Raw genomic sequence first — 24,552 nt, 5'->3', positions numbered from 1 at the left:
GAGGGCCTCTTACTGTGCTGGATCATTAATAGATAAGCATGGAGAACATCCAAACTTCACAGACAGTATGTCCAGGTCCATAGCCCCCTGAGAGTGGCAACACAAGGAGATAGGCAAGGAAGGTGTAAGGCATACCCGTCTTCATCAGTTGGATCCAATTTGTTCGATTTACTCTAGAGTGCTGTAGACTGAGCAGAGAGCTGATAGAAATTTCTAACGTTATGAGGAGCCTAGATAGAACAGATAGTCATGAATAGACACGATAGACACCGGAGGGCATAATTTTAAGGAGATGGATTGTGGGGCAGGTGGGGGAGTTTGGAGATATGTAAGGCAAGTTGTTTTTTTTTTACACAGAAACTGGTAGGTGGCCTGGAGAACACTACTAGGGGTGGTGGTGGAAGTAACCATGTTAGAGGTGCTGGGAGTCATTTAGACAAGCACACAGGGAGGAAGAAGAATTTCTTTAGCCAGAGGGTGGTGATCTGTGGAATTTGTTACCACAGGCAGCTGTGGAGGCCAAGTCATTTAAGATGGAGATTGATAGGTTCTTGATTACTCAGGGCATGAAAGGTTATGGGAAGAAGCCAGGAGATTGGGCTGAGAGGAAAAATGAATCATCCATGATGAAATGGCAGAGCAGACTCGATGGGCCAATTGGCCTACTTCTGTTCCTATATCTTATGGTCTTGGGACACACAGGGACTGGAGGGAAATGGGTCACATCGGGATTAGTATAATTTGGCATCGTAGTTGGCCCAGATGTCATAGGCCTAAGGGCCTGTTCCTGTGCTATCCTCTATGTTCCAGCACCGGAGATCAGGATTGAACCCGGGCTCCTGGAGCAGTGGGGAGCATCTCTGTTAGTTGATCACTATGTAAATATTTTCACTTGGAGGGACTGGGCTGAAGACAATATAAATGCAACATGGTACCCAGGCTGTTAACATTTTCTCAAAACTGACAAAATGAAAGATGATGTCATTTGATAGGTTTTATTTTAATATGAGAAGATGCTAGTGAATTTATGATCAATAGAGAACAGTACTGCAAAAGCTTGCTGAGTGAGCTGCAATTACACTGGAAGAAAGACTTTGAGACGGACTCATGTTTGAGACTGTGGACTTGTGGTTGAAGATAGGATTTCTTCAAGTAACTAACCTGATCATAAAGGGAAAACATGAAATTTGTTCTGTGGCAGGAAACACCAAAGATCAGCTTCAAGACATCAGGACAGAGTGCAAGTGCAAGATATACTTAGTGGCCACTTTATTGGAGACTGGAGTGGAACTCAGTGTGGCCGTCTGTTGCTGTAGCCCAACCACTTCAAGCTTCACTGCACACCACTATTGTAATGTATGGTTAGTTGAGTTAGTGCCGCCCTCCTGTCAACTTGAAATAGTCTGGCCTTTCGCCTCTGACCTCTTGTGGTAAACTATATATATATATATGTGTTGTAACTGGGTTACCTGTCTGGACACGCCCCTCTGCTGACTGCTCCTGTGGCTCCTCCCACAGACCCATGAATAAAGGCGATTGTGCCATTGCTCCTCCTCTCAGTCCAGAGGCAGATACTCAGCATGGTGGAGGTCACATTTTATTGCTAATAAAAGCCTTTCAGTATTTACTCTACTTCCAGTCTTTTGGAGTTATTGATAGTGCATCACCTCTGTCATGAACAAAGCATTTTTGCCCACAGAACTGCTGCTCACTGGATGGTTTTTGTTTCTCGTACCATTCTCTGCAAATTCTAGAGACTGTTATGCGTGAAAATCCCTGGTCAGCAGATTCTGAGCTACTGAAACCACCACATCAGGAACCAACAATCATTCCACGGTCAAAGTCACTTAGATCACATTTCTTCCCCATTCTGATGTTTCGTCTAAACAACAACTGAACCTCTTGACCGTGTTTGCATGCTGTTATGCACTGAGTTGCTGCCACATGATTGCCTGATTAAATATTTGCATTAGCAAGCAAGTGTACAGGTATAGCTAATAAAGTGAGAATAAAACCTGCAGAAATTTCTGGGAATGACAGATAAAACAACTGTAAGACAAGGCTAAAGAAATCCAAAGGATACCAGGGTGGGAGAAAACGTGAGTTTCACAAAGGAGAATTTCACAGAAGAAAATAAGGAATGTGTAGAAAGATGAATCATTTTGCAAACAAGTGCTTCTGGAAAAATTCATCCATACATAAAACAACCAAATACAATTTCTCTTCATTGATGAGGAGTATATTGCACTCAAAATTAAATAAGATTTCAAATACTGTAATATTTACATGGAGTCAGCAAAAGACTTTGAACTTGCAAAGGTGGAACTATTTAAATTTGTGCATATTGTTTATGGCTGTATTTACAGCATTATGTCTATCATGGTGTCAAAATAGTTGTTGTGCTGCGTCTAGTGGGGTAGTGAAGTGGGGAGTGCTTGTCACTCTCATTTTCAGCTTCCACTGCTGGCTAGCAGTCATGCGAAGAGAGCTGAATATGCAGGTTTCTCCCTGCCAGTAGGCCATAAGACCATAAAACATAGGAGCAGAATTAGGCCATTCAGCCCATCAAGTCTGCTCTGCCATTCCATTATGGCTGATTCCAGATCCCACTCAACCCCATACACCTGCTTTCTCACCATATTCTTTGATGCTCTGATCAATCAGGAAACAATCAACTTCTGCCTTAAATATACCCATGGACCTGGCCTCCATTGCAGTCTGTGGCAGAGCATTCCACAGATTCACTACCCTCTGGCTAAAAGAATTCCTCCTTATCTCTGTTTTAAGAGGTTACCGCTCAATTTTGAGCCAGTGCCCTCTAGTTCTGGATACCTCCACCATAGGAAACATCCTCTCCACATTCATCCTGTCTAGTCCTTTCAACATTCATTAGGTTTCTAAGAGATCCCCCTGCATTCTTCTAAATTCCAGTGAGTACAGGCCCAAAGCTGCCAAACGCTCCTCATATGTTAACCCTTCATTCCTGGAATAGCCTCCCCAACAGCAAGCCTCAGGTAGTGCCTCCTCGCTGGTGACACATGGAAACTGAACTCCTTTTGAACAGACTGAACTACAGAGGATGGGGGGGGGAGGTCTAGCCCCTGCACATCTAGCACAAAGGCCCATCAGTGTGTGGACATGCCCTGGTGCTCGTGAACCAAATCCCCAGATATGGGTAACTAGCCCCACTGCCTTGTGGGCAGCCTCGGGAGAGACAAAGGCTACAGGAGTAAACCCAGACAGCAAATCTGGAGTGGAGCCTCTAAGGTGGCTGGATGTCACTGCCATACTGGGCTGCCAGACCTCTAATGAGATTGCTAACAGGGCTGCCCGGTCACTGCCCACCACTGCGAGCGCTAGCATCATGGATTGAGTAAAGTTGGAGAAACGATGCTTATTTTTTAAAATCACAGTCTCTCACATAACCCCTAGCAACCTCTCATCGAATCCTGGTTGAGAACTGTGTCATTCCAATAATTATAAAAACAATTACTTCCACTTCTTTTTTTTAAAAAAAATCATAATTGTTACTGGTGTGACTTAAATATCACTTATCAATATCATTACAAACCTGGATGTTGTCCAAGCCCTGCTGCATGTGGACAAAAACTGATTCATTTCCTCAAGACTTATGAAGTAAACATGAAGCAATCATCAGTAATGATCTATGTTTTTGACCTGATCAGACAAGATCATTACTGAGGATAGTTGCATCTAAATCATTACCCAAAGATGGCCTAGTACTAAGATGTTTAGCTTCAGTGTGTGCAGATTACAACTCTAACCAGTTGGGAAGTATTTCTTGGATTCCCATTGATTCCACATTTACTGTCTTCCTTAGTGCCAATAGCTCTCGCCTCATCTCAAGAATTTAGCTCTAATGGTGAAGTTTACATCAACTCATACAAAACGCTGGAAGAACTCAGCAGGTCAGGCAGCATCTGTGGAAAGGAATGAACAATCGACACTTCAGGTCGAGGCCCTTCATTAGGACACCCAGTGCTGATGGAGTGTTTCAACCAAAACATTAACACTTATGAAGTCTCAGCACAAAATGTCGACTGTTCATTCCTCTCCATAGATGCTGACTGGCCTGCAGAGTTCCTCCAGCATTTTATATGTGAGAGTCTGGATTTCCAGCATTCGCAGAATCTCTAGTATTTATGAGCTTTGCAGCCAAGTGGCTCTGCAGAAACCAAAGTAAGCTAAACAGAAAGGTATTAATGAGCAAGTACTGCTGATAACACTGTCAACATTTCCATCATTCTCCCAATTTAAGGATAAATGAAGTGATAAGTAGTTAGATTTGATCTTTATCATCTGCTTTTACAAGGTAGGACATGCAAGAACAATTTCCCACATTATTAGATAAATAGCAATATTGAAGACCTACTGCAGCATGCTACATGGCATCTGTGGGCATGCTATGTTGGCGCTGGAAATAGAGCGACACTTGCAGGCTGCCCCCCCAGAACATCTTCAGACTGTGTTGGTCGTTGACGCAAAAGATGCATTTTGCTGTTTGCTTCAATGTATGTGTGAGAAGTAAAGCTAATGAATTAAGACACATCAGGTTTTGGAGCACAGTGGCACATAGTCAGCATTACAGCCTTTAACCTATCCCATATATTCCAGATATCACATGAAGTAAATCAAATTAGCTGAAGAATTTATTATGCTATAGGCAGCAGAACAACTTGGTGTGTATGGCTGAAAATGTCACATTTGGTGAACAAATAGTGGGCAAATAACTTCTTGCCACCTATGGGAGTAAGAGTAGGTTCTCCAGCCCCTTGTGCCTGCTCCACCATTCTAACTGATGTGCTCTGGAGTTGCATCTTCAAAAATCCTTAGTAGAGAGTTGCTGTGACCTATAATTCAGAAGGTATTCTTCCTTCATCTTGGTCACTTATTGTGAGAATGTTCCTCATTTCTAGATTTCCCCACAAGAGGAAAGATTCCTTGAGCATCTACTCTGCAAGTACCAAAAAGATTTTACATATTTCAAAGAAATCAACTTTCTTCTGAGCTCTAGAGAATGTAGGCTTAAACTTTCTTATACCTCTTCACACCTGGTATCAGTACAGATGGTTTGCGGTGTCGATTCCTTTGGTTTCAATTTACGGTCTTATAATTAGCTGTGCACGTAAGCCACAGAGGCTGCTTTCTATCTACATTGATGCTGAAGTTTCCTCGCTGTTGCCCTTACTGGAGAATCCCTCTATAATCTGAAGAAAGAGCTGGGACAATCACTGAACTATGACTCCTGGATAGCTGTATTTCCAGCTTCCCAGATAGATTTGGGTACTTTCTATTACAATGTGAATATTGATTAATTTCACAAGATTATTATATAGTGACAATGCTTACGGTAAAGAAGTGCATACACACTCAATATTACCTACAAATCCAAACAATAATGTTGATTCTTTATACTTTATTGTCGCCAAACAATTCATACTACGTACAATCATCACAGCGATATTTGATTCTGCACTTGTTGCTCCCTGGATTACAAATATTAAATATTAAAAATAGTAAAAATTAGTAAGTATTAAAAATCTAAATTATAAATCATAAATAGAAAATAGAAAAATGGAAAGTAAGGTAGTGCAAAAAAAAAACCGGGAGGCGGATATTTGGAGGGTACAGCCCAGATTCGGGTCAGGATCCATTCAGCAGTCTTATCACAGTTGGAAAGAAGCTGTTCCCAAATCTGGCTGTATGAGTCTTCAAGCTCCTGAGCCTTCTCCTGGAGGGAAGAGGGACGAAAAGTGTGTTGGCTGGGTGGGTCGTGTCCTTGATTATCCTGGCAGCACTGCTCCGACAGCGTGCGGTGTAAAGTGAGTCCAAGGATGGAAGATTGGTTTGTGTGATGTGCTTGGCCGTGTTCACGATCTTCTGCAGCTTCTTTCGGTCTTGAACAGGACAACTTCCATATCAGGTTGTGATGCACCCTCGAAGAATGCTTTCTACGGCGCATCTATAAAAATTAGTGAGCGTTTTAGGGGACAGACCAAATTTCTTTAGTTTTCTCCGGAAGTAAAGGTGCTGGTGGGCCTTCTTGGCAGTGAACTCTCCTTGGTTGGACCAAGTCAGGTCATTTGTGATATTGACCCTGAGGAACCTAAAGCTTTTGACCTGTTCCACTTGCGCACCACCGATGTAAATTGCGTCGTGCGGTCCACTACTCCTTCTGAAGTCAACAACCAATTCCTTCGTCTTGCTGACGTTGAGGGATAGGTTATTGTATTCGCACTATGCCACCAGGTTCTCAATTTCCTCTCTGTACTCAAACTCATCATTACCCCAGATACGGCCTACAATTGTGGGGTCATCAGCAAACTTACAAATTGAGTTCGATGGAAACTTGGCTACACAATCATGGGTGTACAGTGAGTACAGCTGGGGGCTGAGTACACAGCCTTGTGGGGCATGGTGCTCAGAGTGATTGTAGAGGACAGCTTGTCCCCTATTTTTACAGCCTGGCTCCTGTCTGTGAGGAAGTTGAAGGTCCAGCTGCAGATCTGAGTGCTAAGGTCCGGGTTCCGTAGTTTAGGAATCAGTTTATTTGGAATGATGGTATTAAAGGCAGAGCTGTAGTCAATGCAAAGGAGCCTTACGTATGCCTCTTTATTCTCCAGGTTTTCTAAGGAGGAATGTAGGGCCAGAGAGATGGCATCTGCCATTGACTTTTTGCTCCGGTAGGTGAATTGCAAAGCGTCGAGTTTGACCGGTAGGCTGTGGTTGATGTGTGCCATAACCAATCTCTGGAAGCACTTCATAGCAATTGATGTCAGAGCCACAGGTCGATAGTCATTCAGGCATGCCACCTTGCTCTTCTTTGGCACTGGGATTAACGTTGCCTTCTTAAAACACGAGGGGATCTTAAACTGAAGCAAGGAGCAGTTGAAGATGTCAGCAAACACTCCAGCTAGCTCGCTTGCACAGACCCGGAGAACCTGTCCCGGGACGCCATCTGGGCCCGTCGCCTTCCTTGGATTTATCTTCAGGAAGGCCCTTCTAACGTCCTCCTCAGTGACAACGAATCCCTATGCCACCAGGTCCGGTTCATCCAGAGGGAGCGGGACGCTCCTCTTCTGTTCCAATCTTGCGCAGAATATGTTAAGTTCGTCAGGAAGAGAAGCGCCACAGTTATTGATATTCCCAGCCTTTTCTTTGCGCCCAGTGATCTCATTTAGACCCTGCCATAGTCTGCTGGCATCCCTCTGGTTAGCCTGGGCTTCCAACTTGGCTCGATATTGCTCTTGGTAACCTTAATGGCTTTCCAGAGTTCACGCCTGGATTCTGTGTAGCGACTGGTATCCCCAGACTTAAAAGCCGCAGCTCTAGCCTTTAAAAGAGACTTGACCTTATAATTCATCCAAAGTTTCCGGTTAGGGAATAGTCGGATCGTCTTGCGAGACACACAGTCCTCCGTGCATTTCCAAATATTTAAGTCCGTGACAGCTGAGGCATACTCATCGAGGTTAGCTGCCGACTCCTTGAATACTAAGCACTCCACCGATTCAAAGCAGTCACGGAGGACCTCATCTGTTTCCTCCGTCCAACGCGACAATACTTTTGACACCGTGACCTCCCGCTTCAGTTTCTGTTTGTAAGCCGGCAGGAGGAGTACGGCCTGATGGTCCGATTTTCCTAAGTGAGGTCGTGGGAAGGAACGGTACGCATCCTTGACTGCTGTGTAGCAGTGGTTAAGTATATTCGGGTCTCTAGTGGGACAGGAGACATGTTGGTATAACTTTGGCAGTGCCTTTCTGAGGTTGGCCTGGTTAAAGTCCCCGGCTGTAATGAGCAAAGCTTCAGGATACCTTGTGTCAAGTTCACTGATGTTGGCATACAGTATGTTCAGAGCACACTCCACGTCCACCTGGGGGGAAATGTACTGCTGTCAGTATGACCGAAGTGAATTCCCGTGACAGATAGTAGGGACGACACTTCACCGACAGGTGTTCCAGGTCTGGACTGCAGGAGCTTGTCAGTGCCACTGTGTCCGAGCACAACGCAGTGTTGATCAGTAGGTAGACACCACCTCCCCTCGTCTTGCCCAAAGACACCGTGCGGTCCATCTGATGGATCAAAAATCCCTCCGGTCGGATGGCACAGTCAGGGGTGGCAGGGGAGAGCCAGATCTCAGTGAAACTCAGGGTGGCAGGGGAGAGCCAGGTCTCGGTGAAACCTGATATATTTGTACATGAGAATGTATGGATAATATTTAGCTTCTTGCTCTAGGCCATGAGATTACTGAACTCCCTACCACCACCTAGGTCTTATCACTTCTGAAGCGCTGGAAGCATTACACTGTTTACTTTTTAACTTGTGTCATAAATACACCTTATGCTAAATGTCCATCTTCTGGAATACATTTTATTATTTGTTTATTTATTTATGGTAATGTTACTTTAAGTGCTGTGTGTGAGTTATATGTACTGTGTCATGCACCTTGGTCCGGGGGGAATACTGTTTTGCTTGGCAGTATTTATATGTATGGTTGAATGACAATAATTTTGAACTTGAAGTTGTAAATAAATGACCATAAAGATGCTCCTGAGGAAATTGTTCCCAAAAGGAATCTTGTACTTTGTGGGTGTTGCACAAGAAAGATGTGCTTGTACTACAATATAATCTTCATCCATTCATGAGACCAGGCACTACACAGTAACATAGAAACAAGTTAGTTTATTTGAATTATATTCATTTTTTAAAAAATAATGGTAAAACTTCAGAAACAAAAACATAACTACACATTGCAGCAAAAGCCATAATGTTTTATGGGAAATAGATTTCCACTTTTCACAACTCCCTTCATAAGATGACAATCAACTGAAGCAATAATGCCCACTACACAACTAAGTTTTTGAGCAGAAATTGTCCAAAATGTTTCAGTCAGCACATTCAATGACTAATGAAAACTTTAAGTATTGTTTTTATAAATCATTTTATGATTGTAAAATATGTGACTGTCACACAAACTAGGCTGACAGCTGTCAGATTAATGAAGAGAAATTTTTCTAGACAATGTATATTTTCATTCAAGACAATTGTTATATCAAGAATAACGCCTTACAAAGTGTGCTTCATGCCACAAAAAAAACATTTCTATTTCCCATACCATCCATAACTTTGTTACATCTTTGTTTTAGTCCATTAGATTAAAACTGCGTGATCTCAGCATCAGCCACATTTATCTGAACCACACACAGAGATGGCACTTACCTTTTTGAGTAAGTGTAACTGCTTCCTTCTGCATTTAAGACATTCATTTCTTAGGTTTAAATTCTATATAATGGCCCCCTTCAATGCTTCTTGGGTTTCTGGCTGAGCTGGAGACCTGGCCTGTTGAGGTGTTTGAAAGCAGTGAGAATAGATCCATGTTAAGATTTTCATTTCTTCCCCATGTGGAAGAATTCTTTTCCATACAACTAATTAAGAATTTGCTCTTAAGTTTCTTGATGCCAAGTTACATTCTACAAGCAATGGTGAAATATTTCAATAGATCAGTTCATGAACATGTTGCTTTCTATATTGCTTCAATTAAATTTCTAGCGTAAAGAGCCAAATGTAGCACTTACATCCTAAATCATGATTATCTATACAGTGTAACAATCAAAAAGTTTCTTTCTTTCTCAGAAGGGTCAGCTATTCAAGAGTTAAGGTCATGTCAACTTGAGTTCTGAAAAGTTAAATTTTGTTTTAATATCGGCACTTTTAGTGTTTATACTGGAATGACACAAGATCATAAAATTAGTACATTAAGTGGAACATTTTAAAACATTTGACCTGCATCCACTTCTGACAGGATGCTCCCATTAATGTTTTATGAAAAATGATCTCATTTATTTCCCATCAAAGAACAGACTGCATTGTATGCAATTTAATAAATAATTACTAGTTTGTAGTTAAATTTCCTGCTTGAAAATGCTAAATCGTTCACAGTCTACCAAATGCACTTGTGAACATGGTTTATAATGAGACTAACAACTCAAACTAAATTACATAATGGTCACCAATAAACACCAGACAACACAATAGATCAACACTACAATTTTTAGAGTTATTTTAATTTTAGCTAATCTTTTGCGACAACAACACAGTGAAGAGCAAGCTACTTTCTGCACACAATTTGTAATTTCAATGCATGAAGCTCAATTTAACAGTTTTCCACCATCTTAACTAACAATCTTTGGCCATCATCTTAACTAACAATCTACATATGCATGTGCGTAATAATAAAACTTCCCATTCATTTTTACGGAGCTCTGGCTCATAGTGAAACAGTAAAATCAATGCTTTAAATCTTGGCCATAATATTTTGAAATTGTATTGTTGATAATATATCTTTCAATATTTTATTAACAGGAAGAATCCTTCCCTAAGAGTTACAATCTCTGCATCATGTTTTATCAGATTAAGCAATATTATTTTTATTAAATATAATCTCTCTGATAACAGTTATACATTAAATATTCAGTTGCAATAAAATTAATTTGTAACTGAGAAGATGGTGATCACATTGCAATACGTATGCCAAAATGCAACATAACAATTTGAAATTGGCAAAAGCTTTAATTTGTATAGATTAGGTATGATTTGACAGGTATAATTTCCAAATATATTGAACTGCCACTTAAACATGAAGCCAGAAACTAAACTAAAATAAGGAAAATTCTCAGCCTTTAAGTTACTTTTAAAAGGAAATGTTAAGATCAATTTGGGCCAACTACACTTAGGTACAGGAAATGTATTATTTTTGCTCAAACAGTCTTAGGAAAAAAAGTACATAGTTTCTTTCACACACTTTTAAATATAATGCTATGGAAATTATTTCTTCACAGTTTAGAAAACCACAGAACACAATGGAACAAGATGCAAGTGCCTTTTTATACATACATCAGACAAATATTAAACACAACACTTTCTTCCCCTCTCTTTCTTCCTCACCATTCATTTGTCAGTTTTTAAAGCATAACTTTTATTCTACTGAACTTCACGACATTCTCCAAGTTCTACTGGGACAAATCAAATTTGTGTTTCCATACATCTTCAGTAACTTGTCCAAAAATACAGTTTCCAGAGTTGCTGCAACATGAACTGCAGAGAATGGGAGAATATCTAGGACTGAAAGAAGATAAAGTACGTTAGTAATTTTTATTTACCTTGCCAAGGATAACCCAGTTGCATTCCCACACAACTCTAAATGCATGCCTAAAAGCATTCAAGAACCAAATCATAAAACCCAAAAGAATGCATTAATGAGAGATCATCTTTTCAAAGTTATCATCCCTTTACTACATTGAAAAGATCTGAACGGAGTGCCCAAACATTGTTAAAACTTCTAAAATTATTTCATTAAAAATGACAGACTATTTTACATCAAATATAAAGAGCAATCTTATCTAAAATTGTGAACATTGGATAGATTTAAACGAAATGTACTGAAACCTTAAATTTGTGCAATTGTCAGTTGAAGACAGCCGAAATAATAGATGGGGCTGAACTGAAGATTGAAATATCAACTATTTTGAATACAACTTACATTTATAAATGGCATATTTAGACCAGTTAAAGACAATCTAGCATAAAGAGAATAAATAAATTGATTTATTAAGGTCAAAAATGTCTGAAGATCAATGTTCCTTATGTTAATTCTTCTTTAAAAATGTTAAGTAAAATGTAATTAATGTAATTAAAATGCAATTTTCTATTGTCATTTATTTACATTTTATGACAAAGGAAGTCAATAGAATCAAAAGTTAGGCCTAACATCAAGAGTAAGATGGAGATAATAAATAACAAGGAAATCGGCAGAGATTCAATAGAGGTTTGGTTCTGGATATACAGTCAATTAAATTTTACTAGAAATAGAAAAGAATGCTTCTATCAGTAAAGTAACAAATACCCATAGATGATTTGAATAAGCTGTGATGATGAGGAATTAATGCCATTCAATGAGGTCTAGCCAACTAGACTACTGAGCCAAGAGTCTGTTGGTACTATTTATTGATCCTTGATAAAAGTGCAAATGTGGACAAAGGCACATTCAGGCTTGGACAAAGCCGAGATGCATTCCGCATTAACTGAATCTCAGTCTCTGGGCCAGCAAATGAAGAATGATCACTCAAAGAAGACAGTGAAAGGACTTTCAGAATACACTGATGAAAAACCTTTTGGAATATTTTCAGAAAGGTATTTGATTTACAAATGAGTTGTAGTTCGCTGTATTTGAAGTGTCTATTAGCTAACTACATTATGTAATAACTTAGTTTTGCTTTATATGAACAAAAATTATTTTTACAGTATATAGAACTTGGTAACATAGAACTTGAAAAAAATACTAAACAAAATTTTTTTTTTAAATTTACAATTAGATCATGGAAAAATTATATCAATTAACTCAAATGATAATAATGAGCAAATGAGCCCCATCTTTTCTCAAAATCAAATAAAGGTTCAAAGGTTTTTTTTTAGCATATTTTCTTTTCTTGCTGGCGGTTTGATGTTTATTTTTAGAAGCTTTTTGTATGACGCATGGCTCCGGGGTTGTACACCTAATGGGTTCTCTTTTTTTTCTCACTTTTATAGACAATAGACAATAGGTGCAGAAGTGGACCATTCAGCCCTTTGAGCCTGCACCGCCATTCTGAGATCATGGCTGATCATCTACTATCAATACCTGGTTCCTGCCTTGTCCCCATAACCCTTGATTCCCCTATCCATAAGATACCTATATAGCTCCTTCTTGAAAGCATCCAGAGAATTGGCCTCCACTGCCTTCTGAGGCAGTGCGTTCTACACCTCCACAACTCTCTGGGAGAAGTTGTTCCTCCCCAACTCTGTCCTAAATGACCTACCCCTTATTCTTAAACCATGCCCTTTGGTACTGGACTCTCCCAGCATCTGGAACATATTTCCTGCCTCTATCTTGTCCAATCCCTTAATAATTTTATATGTCTCAATCAGATCCCCCCTCAATCTCCTTAATTCCAGCGTGTACAAGCCCAGTCTCTCTAACCTCTCTGCGTAAGACAGTCCGGACATCCCAGGAATTAACCTAGTGAACCTACGCTGCACCTCCTCCACAGCCAGGATGTCCTTCCTTAACCCTGGAGACCAAAACTGCACACAATTTTCTGCTCAGTAGGTTTTTTTTGTTATCACAAAATTTTGTTTTCGATCTTTAAGATGATGGGGTTTTTTTTGAGGCATTGTAAGTGTTGTTACTTCGATGTACTCATGTTATTTTTCCTATATATACAATAAAAAGATTTGAAAAGAAAGAAAGTAATCTAAAGATAGCAGTAATAGGATGAGGAGAAATATCTATGTTCAATACCTTTGAAATAATATTAAAAATATCTTTCCAAAAAGTTTCCAGAGTAGGACAGGACCAGAACATATGAGTTAAGGAAGCTATCTCCCCATGACATCTGTCACACAAAGGGTTAATATGAGAATAAAAACGAGCTAATTTATCTTTAGACATATGTGCTCTATGGACAACTTTAAATTGAATTAGGAGTGTTTAGAACAGATAGAGGAAGTGTTAACTAGTTGTAAAATATGCGCCCAGTCATCCACCGGAATAATAAGACCCAATTCCTTTTCCCAATCTGACCTAATCTTATCAAATGGAGCTTTCCTAAGTTTCATAATATTATAAATAATAGCCGTTACACCTTTCTGACATGGATTAAGGTTAATTATAGTGTCTAAAATACAGGTAGGAGGTAGCGTCAGAAAGGAAGAGAGTATAGTACTTAGGAAATTTCTAACTTGGAGATATCTAAAAAAATGTATTCTTGTTAAGTTATATTTGTCAGATAATTGCTCAAAAGACATAAGGGAACCATCTAAAAATAAATCCAAGAACCGTGAAATACCATTAGTCTTCCAAATTTGAAAGGCACGGTCAGTGGAAGAGGGAGGGAAGAATATGTTACCTAACATAGGAATCGCAAGCCCAAACTGATTGAGATCGAAAAATTTTCGGAATTGAAACCAAATATGTAAGGTATATTTAACTATCGGGTTACAAACCAGTTTACAACGTTTCAAATCAAAAGGAAGAGAAGAAATTTCCAGTAATCTTTCCCCTTCAGCCCGTAGATTGATTGCATTTCCTACTTTAGTGGCGAAAAGATGTATTTTACAACATTGGAAGGAGATTAATGCTCCAACTACATTCTTTTGGTTTTCCCAGACGATACTATGCTTAAATCTGGAGAAAATTAGAAGTAATCTTTATGATTCTTCAGTTAAATTTGAACAGACTTGGAGATCTTTTATTCAACATTTTCATTTAATGTAACTTTTTTTTCTTTCTCTGGCCATATCTACATTCCCTTCTTGCTTTTTAACTGTTTTTAATGGAGGTCGGGTTTGAGGACGTGATTGTTTTAAGTTATTTAACTCTACTTGATACCTAGTTAGCCCATTGCTTTGCTTTGCTTTTTAGTTTAGTTACACGGTGGGTTTTTTTTGGGGTTTTTTTTCCTTATTGACATGTTTGAAAATTAGTATACTATTATATTATCTGGTTATTTTATATCTAAACTGCACTGTTTGTACTAATTTTTTTTGTATTAATATCTCTTGTAAATTTATATTGCAACTGTGTATCAATGCCTATATGGTTTACCTTTTGTGTACTAATTCAATAAAAAGATTTAAAAAGAAAGAAAAGAAAGAAAGTAATATAGAACTTGCATGTGGTGCAATATTCTACCACATTTCAAGATGTTCAGACAATATTTTTTTCTGCTAAATCCTTTCTAAATAAAGCTGAAACGAGATTGCAGGTGAAGGGAAAATAATAGATTACTATCAATGTTCCTGTTACATCACAAGCAAATTCTAATGTTATCTTTTAACACAGGCTCATGTAAAATAATGACTGTAGATCACAATATTCCATTTTCTACAGGAATATTTTTGAATTGAAATACAAATGGGTTAGGAGTATATCATACTGTTAAAATGTGCAATGTATGTAATAATATGTTAGCATTAACTATGATGGTGATGATTGTAATATCTGCCATTGTCGTGGTTAACATTTGATTAATGAACAGAATTACCTCCCCAAAGATGCCAAGTCTGCTTTCTGTCTGTGGTAGCTTCACCCCTATTGGAATGCGCTCCCAAAGCTGCAGCAACTGTTCTCCAACCTGTGGCTCTAGCTCCTAAATAGAACAAAAATCAAAACAAAGTCTTACCTTATGATGTCTTTTAGCACTATCTTAAATAGTTTCTAATAACACACCACTCTTAGCCCATAGGAATACACATCTATGAAAATATGCATTACTCATTTGATCCAGTCCCTTTGAATGACAAAACTTAACTCAAAAATCCTTTTTTCATGAAATGCATATTTTTTGAAGTTCAAAGAATAGGTGAACAAAATTATTGACAAGCTTAATTAGATTTAATAACAAAATATTTTCCATGGAATGCATATCTTTTGAAAATCATTGAATGGATGTACAAAGTTACTGATAAGTTGAATTAGTTTTAACATTTGCCAATTGCAATTAAAAGAACATATCAATTTAAAGAAACCCATCAATGAACCTGTTCTGAACAAATGTTCACAAGCAGAAGAGTAAACAAAATAAATTGACAATAAAGTCAATCAAGCTGCAAAGGAGGGTCAAAATACATTAAGATGTTAAAACGGCAAAATAACACAATAGTCATGATACATTAATTAATCAATGATATAAATCAAAGTAAACAGGTAAGATCCAAAACTACACAGGTGACCAAAACTAGAAACTAAATAGTCCAGATAATTCAACTTCAGGGGTAAAAAGCAGGCAAAAAGAAAAAAGGATGGTGAATATCAATACAGTGGAAAGAAATTATCATGACTTGACAGATCGTAATGTAAAATCAATTCATGAAGAACAAAAAAAAAGTAGCTAAAAGCAGAAAACAGTGGTTAATGTTATTTATAGGCCAACAAATTGTACAGGTAATATTGGGTGTGGCATAAATCAGGAAATTGGATGTGCACATATCAGGGGTAATATAGTACTCAAGATCGAGCTTAACCTACAGTTCAACTCGACAAACCAAATGTTGCAATAACATGGATGAAGAATTCAGGAAACACATCAAAGATGAGGAATCAACCAGGAAAAGGGTTATTTTAGGTCATATTTTTAATGTAATGAAAGGGGGTTAATTAATATTCTGATTTTCAAAGAACCAATAGGGAAGAGTGACTACAGAATGACTGAATTTGACTTTGAGTTTCCAAGTGATATACTTCAGTGCAAAGCAGGGTCTAGATAAAAGAAACCAAGAAAGCAAGAAAGGAGGGTTGGCTGTGTTTGATGGGAAGAATACATTAAAATGTTATGACGTCAGCTACAAGCAGTTTACAATATCCCTGCATCTAGTTTTTTTTAAGATATTTACGAATTCGAGATTATGTTAGGAAATATATACCTATCTTCAAAGTTTTAGACAAACATGAGTCTCTGGAGTCAATAAATAAATTTGATCCTGTTACTCGTAGTGCGGTATCCTATTTTTATCAGATCTTACATAATGGAGCTCGGGTGAATACTTCAGGTTTTAAACAGGCATGGATGGATGAATTGGGTATAGAACTGACAGAGGAGGTCTGGGATGAGTGTTTAAAGAGTATACATGATTGTCCAGTCAACGTCAGACATAGAATTATACAGTTTAAAACAATACATAGACTCCATTATTCCAAAGAAAAGTCGCAGTTTCTACCCTGATGTTTCACCAGTTTGTAACAGACGTAAGTCTGTGAACAGTAACTTGTCACATTCATTCTGGTCATGCTGTAAGCTTTATGCATACTGGAAAAGTATTTTTCACTGTTTCTCTGAGGGTTATGGGAAGCGGTGGGAACCAGACCCGCTCATAGCCGTCCTCGGAGCATCAAGCTCCCTATCTTCAGCCAATATGTATGAAAAATGGCTGTATTGTTTGGGATGATGATTGCTAAGAAGTTAATCCTGCAAATGTGGAAAATGGACTCTGTGCCTACGTACGATCTGTGACTGAGAGAATTGGCAAATACTTTACATTTGGAGAGACTAAGACTATGTAATGAGGACAGAGGGGACATCTTTGAAAGGATATGGGGCCCTGTATTGGACTTTCTTAGTCGTAGTCATAGTCATACTTTACTGATCCCAAGGGAAATTGGTTTTCATTACAGTTGCACCAAGAATAAAGTATAAATATAGCAATATAAAACCTTAAATAATTAAATAGTAATATGTAAATGCCAGGAAATAAGTCCAGGACCAGCCTATTGGCTCAGGATGTCTGACCCTCCAAGGGAGGAGTTGTAAAGTTTGATGGCCACAGGCAGGAATAACTTCCTATGACACTCAGTGTTGCCTCTTGGTGGAATGAGTCTCTGGCTGAATGTACTCCTGTGCCCACCCAGTACATTATGCAGTGGATGGGAGACATTGTCCAAGATGGCATGCAACTTGGACAGCATCCTCTTTTCAGACACCACCGTGAGAGAGTCCAGTTCCATCCCCACAACATCACTGGCCTTACGAATGAGTTTGTTGATTCTGTTGGTGTCTGCTACCCTCAGCCTGCTGCCCCAGCTCACAACAGCAAACATGATAGCACTGGCCACCACAGACTCATAGAACATCCTCAGCATCGTCCGACAGATGTTAAAGGACCTGTCTCCTCAGGAAATAGAGACGGCTCTGACCCTTCTTGTAGACAGCCTCAGTGTTCTTTGACCAGTCCAGTTTATTGGACTTTCTTACGGGGTGAGGACTGAGGTTTTTTGGTGCGGTGCACCTCTGCTGTGTATGTTTACTTTTGCCTTTATATTTTTCTCCCTTTTGCTGCCCAATACTTAATCTGATTTTGTTAAGGTCGTGGTTTTTTGTGGATGTGCTGTATTTTTTTGGTTTTTGTTTGTTTGTAATAAAAAAATAAAAAGAATATTTAAAAAATGGTATGATGTCATGCAGATAATGATGATATACAGGCTTTAATAATTTAAAGCAATATGAGCAATTAGCAAAAACAAAATCTTTTGAGGCATAAAGACTTAAAAGCATATGTGATTCATCTGAGGCTGACGAGAAATTATCAAAAATCTAAGAAGCGTGTAAAATGCCAGGAATAGTAGTAGGCCTGAGGACTGGAAGCATTTTAGAACTCAGCAAAAGAAGACAAAGAAATTAATAAAGTCAAAACACCCAATAGTAACAGGAACATCGAGAAGCAGATAGGGAGACAGATTCTGGAAAGGTGTAATAATAACAGGGTTGTCGTGGTGGGAGATTTTAATTTCCCAAATATCGACTGGCATTTTCCTAGAGCAAGGAGTTTAGATGGGGTGCAGTTTGTTAGGTGTGTTCAGGAAGGTTTCCTGACACAATATGTAGATAAGCCTACAAGAGTAGAGGCTATACTTGATCTGGTATTGGGAAGTGAACCTGATCGGGTGTCAGGTCTCTCAGTGGGAGAGCATTTTGGAGATAGTGATCACAATTCTATCTTCTTTACCACAGCTTTGGAGAGGGATAGGAACAGACAAGTTAGGAAAGCGTTTAATTAGAATAAGATGAAATATGAAGCTATCAGGCAGGAACTTGGAAGCATAAATTGGAAACAGATGTTCTCAGGGAAATGTACAGCGGAAATGTGGCAAATGTTCAGGGGATATTTGCGTGGTGTTCTGCATAGGTCTGTTCCAATGAGACATGAAAGGATAGTAGGGTATAAGAACCGTGGTGTACAAAGGGAGTTGAAAATCTAGTCAAGCAGAAGAGAAAAGCTTGCGAAAGGTTCAAAAAACTAGGTAATGTTAGAGATCTAGAAGATTATAAGGCTAGCAGGAAGGAGCTTAAGAATGAAATTAGGAAAGCCAGAAGGGGCCATGAGAAGGTCTTGGCGAGCAGGATTAAAGAAAACCCCAAGGCATTCTACAAGTATGTGGACAGCAAGAGGATAAGACGTGAGAGAATAGGACTAACCAAGTGTGACAGTGGAAAAGTGTGTATGGAACCGGAGGAGATAGCAGAGATACTTAATGAATACTTTCCTTCAGTATTCACTATGGAAAAGGATCTTGGTGATTGTAGGGATGACTTACAGCAGATTGAAAAGCTTGAGCATATAGACATTAAGAAAGATGATCTGCTGGAGCTTTCAAAAGCATAAAGTTGGATAAGTCTCCGGGACCAGACAAAATGTACCCCAGGCTCCTGTGGGAGGCAAGGGAGGAGATTGCTGAGCCTCTGGCAATGATCTTTGCATCATCAGTGGGGTCAGGAGAGGTTCCAGAGGATTGGAGAGCTGCAGCTGTTGTTTCCTTATTCAAGAAAGGGAGTAGAAATAGCCCAGGAAATTATAGACCAGTGAGTCTTACTTCAGTAGTTGGTAGGTTGATGGAAAAGGTCATGAGAGGCAGGATTTATGAACATTTGGAGAGGCATAATATGATTAGGACTAGTCAGCATGGCTTTGACAAAGGCAGGTCATGCCTTACAAGCCTGATTGAATTTTTTGAAATGTGACTAAACACGTTGATGAAGGTAGAGCAGTAGATGTAGTATGTATGGATTTCAGCAAGGCATTTGATAAGGTACCCCATGCAAAGCTTATTGAGAAAGTAAGGAGGCATGGGATCCAAGGGGACCCTGCTTTGTGGATCCAGAACTGGCTTGCTCACAGAAGGCAAAGACTGGTTGTAGACGGGTCATATTCTGCATGGAGGTCGGTGACCAGTGGTGTGCCTCAGGGATCTGCTCTGGGACCCCTTCTCTTTGTGATTTTTATAAATGACCTGGATGAAGAAGTGGAGGGATGAGTTAGTAAATTTGCTGATGGCACAAAGGTTGGGGGTGTTGCGGATACTGTGGTGGGTTTTCAAAGGTTACAGCGGGACATCGATAGGATGCAAAACTGGGCTAAGAAGTGGCAGATGGAGTTCAACCCAGATAAGTTTGAGGTGGTTCATTTTGGTAGGTCAAATATAATGGCAGAATATAGTTTCAATGGTAAGACTCTTGGCAGTGTGTAGGATCAGAGGGATCTTGGGGTCCGAGTCCATAGGACACTCAAAGCTGCTGCACAATTTGACTGTGTAGTTAAGAAGGCATATGATGCATTGGCCTTCAGCAACCGTGGGATTGAGTTTAACAGCCAAGTGGTAATGTTACAGCTATATAGGACCCTAATCAGATCCCACTTGGAGTACTGTACTCAGTTCTGACCACCTCACTACAGGAAGGATATGGAAACTATAGAAAGGGTGCAGAGGAGATTACAAGGATGTTGTCTGGATTGGGGAGCATGTCTTAGAATAGGTTGAGTGAACTTGGCCTTTTCTCCTTGGAGCAGCAGAGGATGAGAGGTGACTTGATAGAAGTGTATATGATTTAAGGCATTGATCGTGTGGATAGTCAGAGGCTTTTTCCCAGGGCTAAAGGGCTGCCGGCGACAGTAGTGGAGGCGGATACGATAGGGTCTTTTAAGAGACTCCTGGATAGGTACATGGAGCTTAGAAAAATAGAGGGCTATGGGTAACCCTAGGTAATTTCTAAAGTAAGTATATGTTCAGCACAGCATTGTGGGCCAAATGATCTGTTTTGTGCTATAGGTTCTCTATGTTTCTATGTGTAGAAAATGAGAGCAGACCAATAAGGAAACTAAAAACAGACTGTAAAACATTTTATACATATGTAAAATGGCAATAATTAGTGACAGCAAGTATGGGTCTATAAGAGAACAAGACAGGAAAAATTATAGCAGTGAGTAAGCAAGAAAGGTTAAACATTGCATCTGTCTTCACAGAAGAAGTGGAAAATCTGTCAGAAATGAGAGGATCAAAGTAAAATAAGGAAAACCAGGGGAATAACATAATCGTGAAAAATTATACCAGGAACTGATGAGTTCCACAGTTAATAAATCACCAAAGCTGATGACTTAGGTCCCAGAGATTTGAAAGAGGCAGCTTTGAATGTAGTGTATGTTCTGGTTATCATTAGAATATGGAACATAGAACAAAGGACAGTACAGCATAGGAATAAGCTCTTCATTAATTATATCTATGCTGACTATGATACAATCTAAACTAATCCCATCTGATTGCGCACTGTTTGTATTCCTCTGTTCCCTACCAGTTCATGAGTCTGTCTAAATGCCTATTAGATACTGTTGTTGTATCTGCTTCTCCTACATCCCTTTACATGACGATCCAGGCACTTATCACAACACTTACCTTGTACATCTTTAATTCTTCTTAATTTTACCTTAAACGTATGCCCTCCAGAATTTGACATTTCACCCTGGGAAATACAATATGACTATCTATTTATGCCTTTTATAAGATTACATACTTCTATCAGGTCTCCCCACAGCCTCCGGAGCTGAAGAGAAAACAATTCAAGTCTGTCTTTATAGCAAATGCTCTTTTCCTGATGAACCTCTTCTGCACTCTCTCTAAAGCCAGAATTACACAAAATACTCCAAATGTGGTCTAACCAAAGTTAGACTTCTCAACTTTTCCACTCAGAGCTTTCAATGATGAAGACAAGAGTATTATTCAGCTTTTCCTCCCTATTTACTTGTATTGCCACTTTCAGGGAGCTTGACCCTGAGATCCCTTTGTATATTAACACTCATAAGGGTGCTGCCATTTTCTGTGTACTTTTCTTTAGTGTTTTATAGAATCATACTGCATGAAAACAGGCTATTCAGCCCAACCCTTCCACACTGACCAGTGAGCACACTTCAGTATTAATCCCGTTGCTAGAATGAATACCATCTCGTTCTCACTTATACTCCACAAGATGGAAATACAGCAGTAAATATCAGAGAAAACGTTCCAATGAGAACCTGAACAACGTGGCTAGCATGAAGAAACCTCGGAGGTCTAGACAGTGATTGTGCATCTGGAAATCTAAGCTGCAGCATTGCACCATACAATGTGAAACCAGATGTGTTAACTGAGTAAGTATATCATTGCAGGGCAGCTGATCAGATCAGAAACAATTAACAAATGGTTTTAGTTATATGACATTAAAGCACATCACAGTGGGGTATGATAGCTTCTCCCATAACACCAATGTGCTTTACACATGCTCGTATATTGTTAACATATTTACAGTGGGAATGTAGCCAATTTCACCTATATCAGTTTACAGCACTGAAATGCTCTTAAAAATGATAAATAAGAACAGCTGATTAATAATTCTTAAAGGAATTAAGTACAAACTTCAATTACTGTTCAAATTAAGTTATTTGCACCGGACAGATATTAATGAAGAGAATAAAATGCAGAGTAAAACGAAGTTCTAACAAAACAAAATATTCATCTAAACATACAAACAGGTAAATTTAATTTTGTATAAATGCTCTTCTCCAGGAAAATATACATCAAATATATATTCAAGATTAGGTCATACCTGTCCATCTCTGCTAATCTGTACTTTCTTATTATCATTCCATGGGTTGAGGAGATGGTGGGCAATTTGGAAAGGAAGGCTTTCCTTTCTTATCCATTCAACTCGGAAGACCCCTCCCAGCCCAGCCGAACCCCACTCCTGGCTTCTTTCTCTTCCTATCTCAGAGATCATTCTGGCAAATCCCTAAAGAAAGCAGAGCAATCTTTAATTAGTTTTTAAATCATCTAATTTTCTCCTTGTAGATGATCTGTCCTATTATTTAACTGACAATTAAATGGTACCTTAAAAAGTTTCAGTTCATTATTTTTCACTCAGTTCTTGTGCAGTAAGCTTTATGGTTACATTCACCAAAAATATAATGGAACAACTTTTATCTATTTATTTATTCAGAGATACAACGTGGAACAGGCCTTCCAGCCCAATGAGCTGCACTGCCAGCAACCTATTTACTTAACTCTAGCCTAATCACAGGACAATTTTTCAATTAACTTACTAACTAGTGGGTCTTTGGACTGTGGGAAGAAACCAGAGCACCTAGAGGAAACACACGTGATCATGGAGAGCATGTACAAAATCCTCACAGTTGCTGCCACAAATAAACTCCAAACTTCAACGCCCCAAGCTGCAATAGAGTTGCGATAACCACTCGGAGGGTATAGCAAAGTCATGATGGCGCTAAACGGTGTCTCCTTAGCTTGCACCTTCGGAAACAGTTCTATTTCTGTCTTTGATATTTCTTTTCTTTCCTTTTCAAGGTCCATTTGAAGATTATTTTTGCTGGTGGGGGAGGATGGTCGTTGCTTTGCTGCTTCTTGTGCATGGGAGGGGGAGCTGGGGGGACTTGGGGTTCTAACATTTAACTGTCATTCATTCTTTGGGGCACTCCTCTGTTATCATGGATGTTTGTGAAGAAAAAGAATTTCAGAATGTATATCACGTGGAACTCAAGCCTTTTCCACTGTTTAGTAAAATCCAGGCTGATTTGTGATTGAACTCTCATAGATTACTTTGTTAAAGGTCTATTTGTTAAATCTAAAACTTATAATAGATTTACCAGCAATTGTTGTGTGTGAGAGATTGTGCTATACCTCAGCTGTAGCATTGCTGTAAAATATTTCCTGTGCATGGCCCTTTGATTTAGACTTTCCATCCATCAGAAACAGCTCATCTCAAATTGCCTTCTCGGTTATTTCAATAGATAGTGAAGCTGATCAGATCACTTCCTATCCATTTATGTTAACAACATTATCTCTCAGAATCTATGATACATTCCACATCGCCACTCCAACAAGGTTATTATCTCCTCAAAGAACTCCAGGTATGATCAAAGCAGAGTTTCAAAACTGCAACCGCAATATAAGTGGAGACACAAAAGACTTCCGATCCTGGCATCTGAAGCAATAAACAACTGGTTGGAGGACTCAGCAAGTTGAGCAGCATCTCAGGAGCAAAAGAAACTGTTGACACTTCAGCTTGAAACCCTAGGTCAGGAGTCCAATTAAATGTCCAAAGAGAAGTTACTTGAAAAAGAGCCTTTCCTTGATATCGTAAGTTCTACAAGCAATTAAATGAAAATGGACAGTCCGTTTCTTAAACTTTTACCTGAAAGTGTCCTGATCCTTGTACAGAAAATACCAGATACACAATACTGCTTTCCCAAAATGCACGGTTTAATTTCCGTTCATTGCTGGGTGTAGTTGACCAAATTCCCTTCTGTTGAGAAATTTCAAGATTACGAAGGTTGCTGCTTTTCAAAATGAAGAAACGAACTGGTACATTTGGTCTTGGTGATGGAGACTTTGACCCCTGAGAACAAAATGATGATATTTTATTAACTTTTAATCCTCTTCTAGAGTGAACAAAAGTCTAACTGAGAAAAATTGGTGGTTAAGAAAGACTGCTCTCTCCTGGGCAGCAGGGGATAATTTGAATCATACTTTAGGACTTTCCCTCAATGTTGCCAAACCACACCAGCTGGCATTATAAATGAAAAAAAGAATATTCTTACATATATGGAAACTATGCTGCCAGACCTCAAGAATTTACAATTTCTTTCCAATAGTTAAAATAGCTTTAACTATTTAGACTCACTCTG

At 39.1% G+C, this 24,552-nt stretch overlaps 1 protein-coding gene across 3 annotated transcripts in view; it reads right to left on the bottom strand.

Moving 5' to 3' along the window:
- Positions 1-8,727: 8,727 nt before the first annotated feature.
- The window catches only part of ythdc2 (YTH domain containing 2), an 88,363-nt gene continuing 72,538 nt past the window's right edge, over positions 8,728-24,552 (bottom strand). For 2 of the 3 annotated variants that reach the window (XM_063068656.1, XM_063068657.1), the window contains exons 28-31: positions 24,060-24,263; positions 22,458-22,640; positions 15,099-15,203; positions 8,729-11,139 (exon numbers count right to left, since the gene is read on the bottom strand). In XM_063068656.1, the coding sequence (XP_062924726.1) occupies positions 11,134-11,139; positions 15,099-15,203; positions 22,458-22,640; positions 24,060-24,263 (498 nt within the window). In that variant the 3' untranslated portion in view covers positions 8,729-11,133. Of the gene's footprint in view, positions 11,140-15,098; positions 15,204-22,457; positions 22,641-24,059; positions 24,264-24,552 lie in introns of all 3 variants that reach the window. The other variant, XM_063068658.1, reaches the window with a different exon arrangement.

The sequence above is a fragment of the Mobula hypostoma genome, chromosome 16 (assembly GCF_963921235.1).
Source record: "Mobula hypostoma chromosome 16, sMobHyp1.1, whole genome shotgun sequence".
In the NCBI taxonomy this organism is placed as follows: domain Eukaryota; kingdom Metazoa; phylum Chordata; class Chondrichthyes; order Myliobatiformes; family Myliobatidae; genus Mobula; species Mobula hypostoma.
This window is presented reverse-complemented; position numbering and strand designations above follow the sequence as displayed.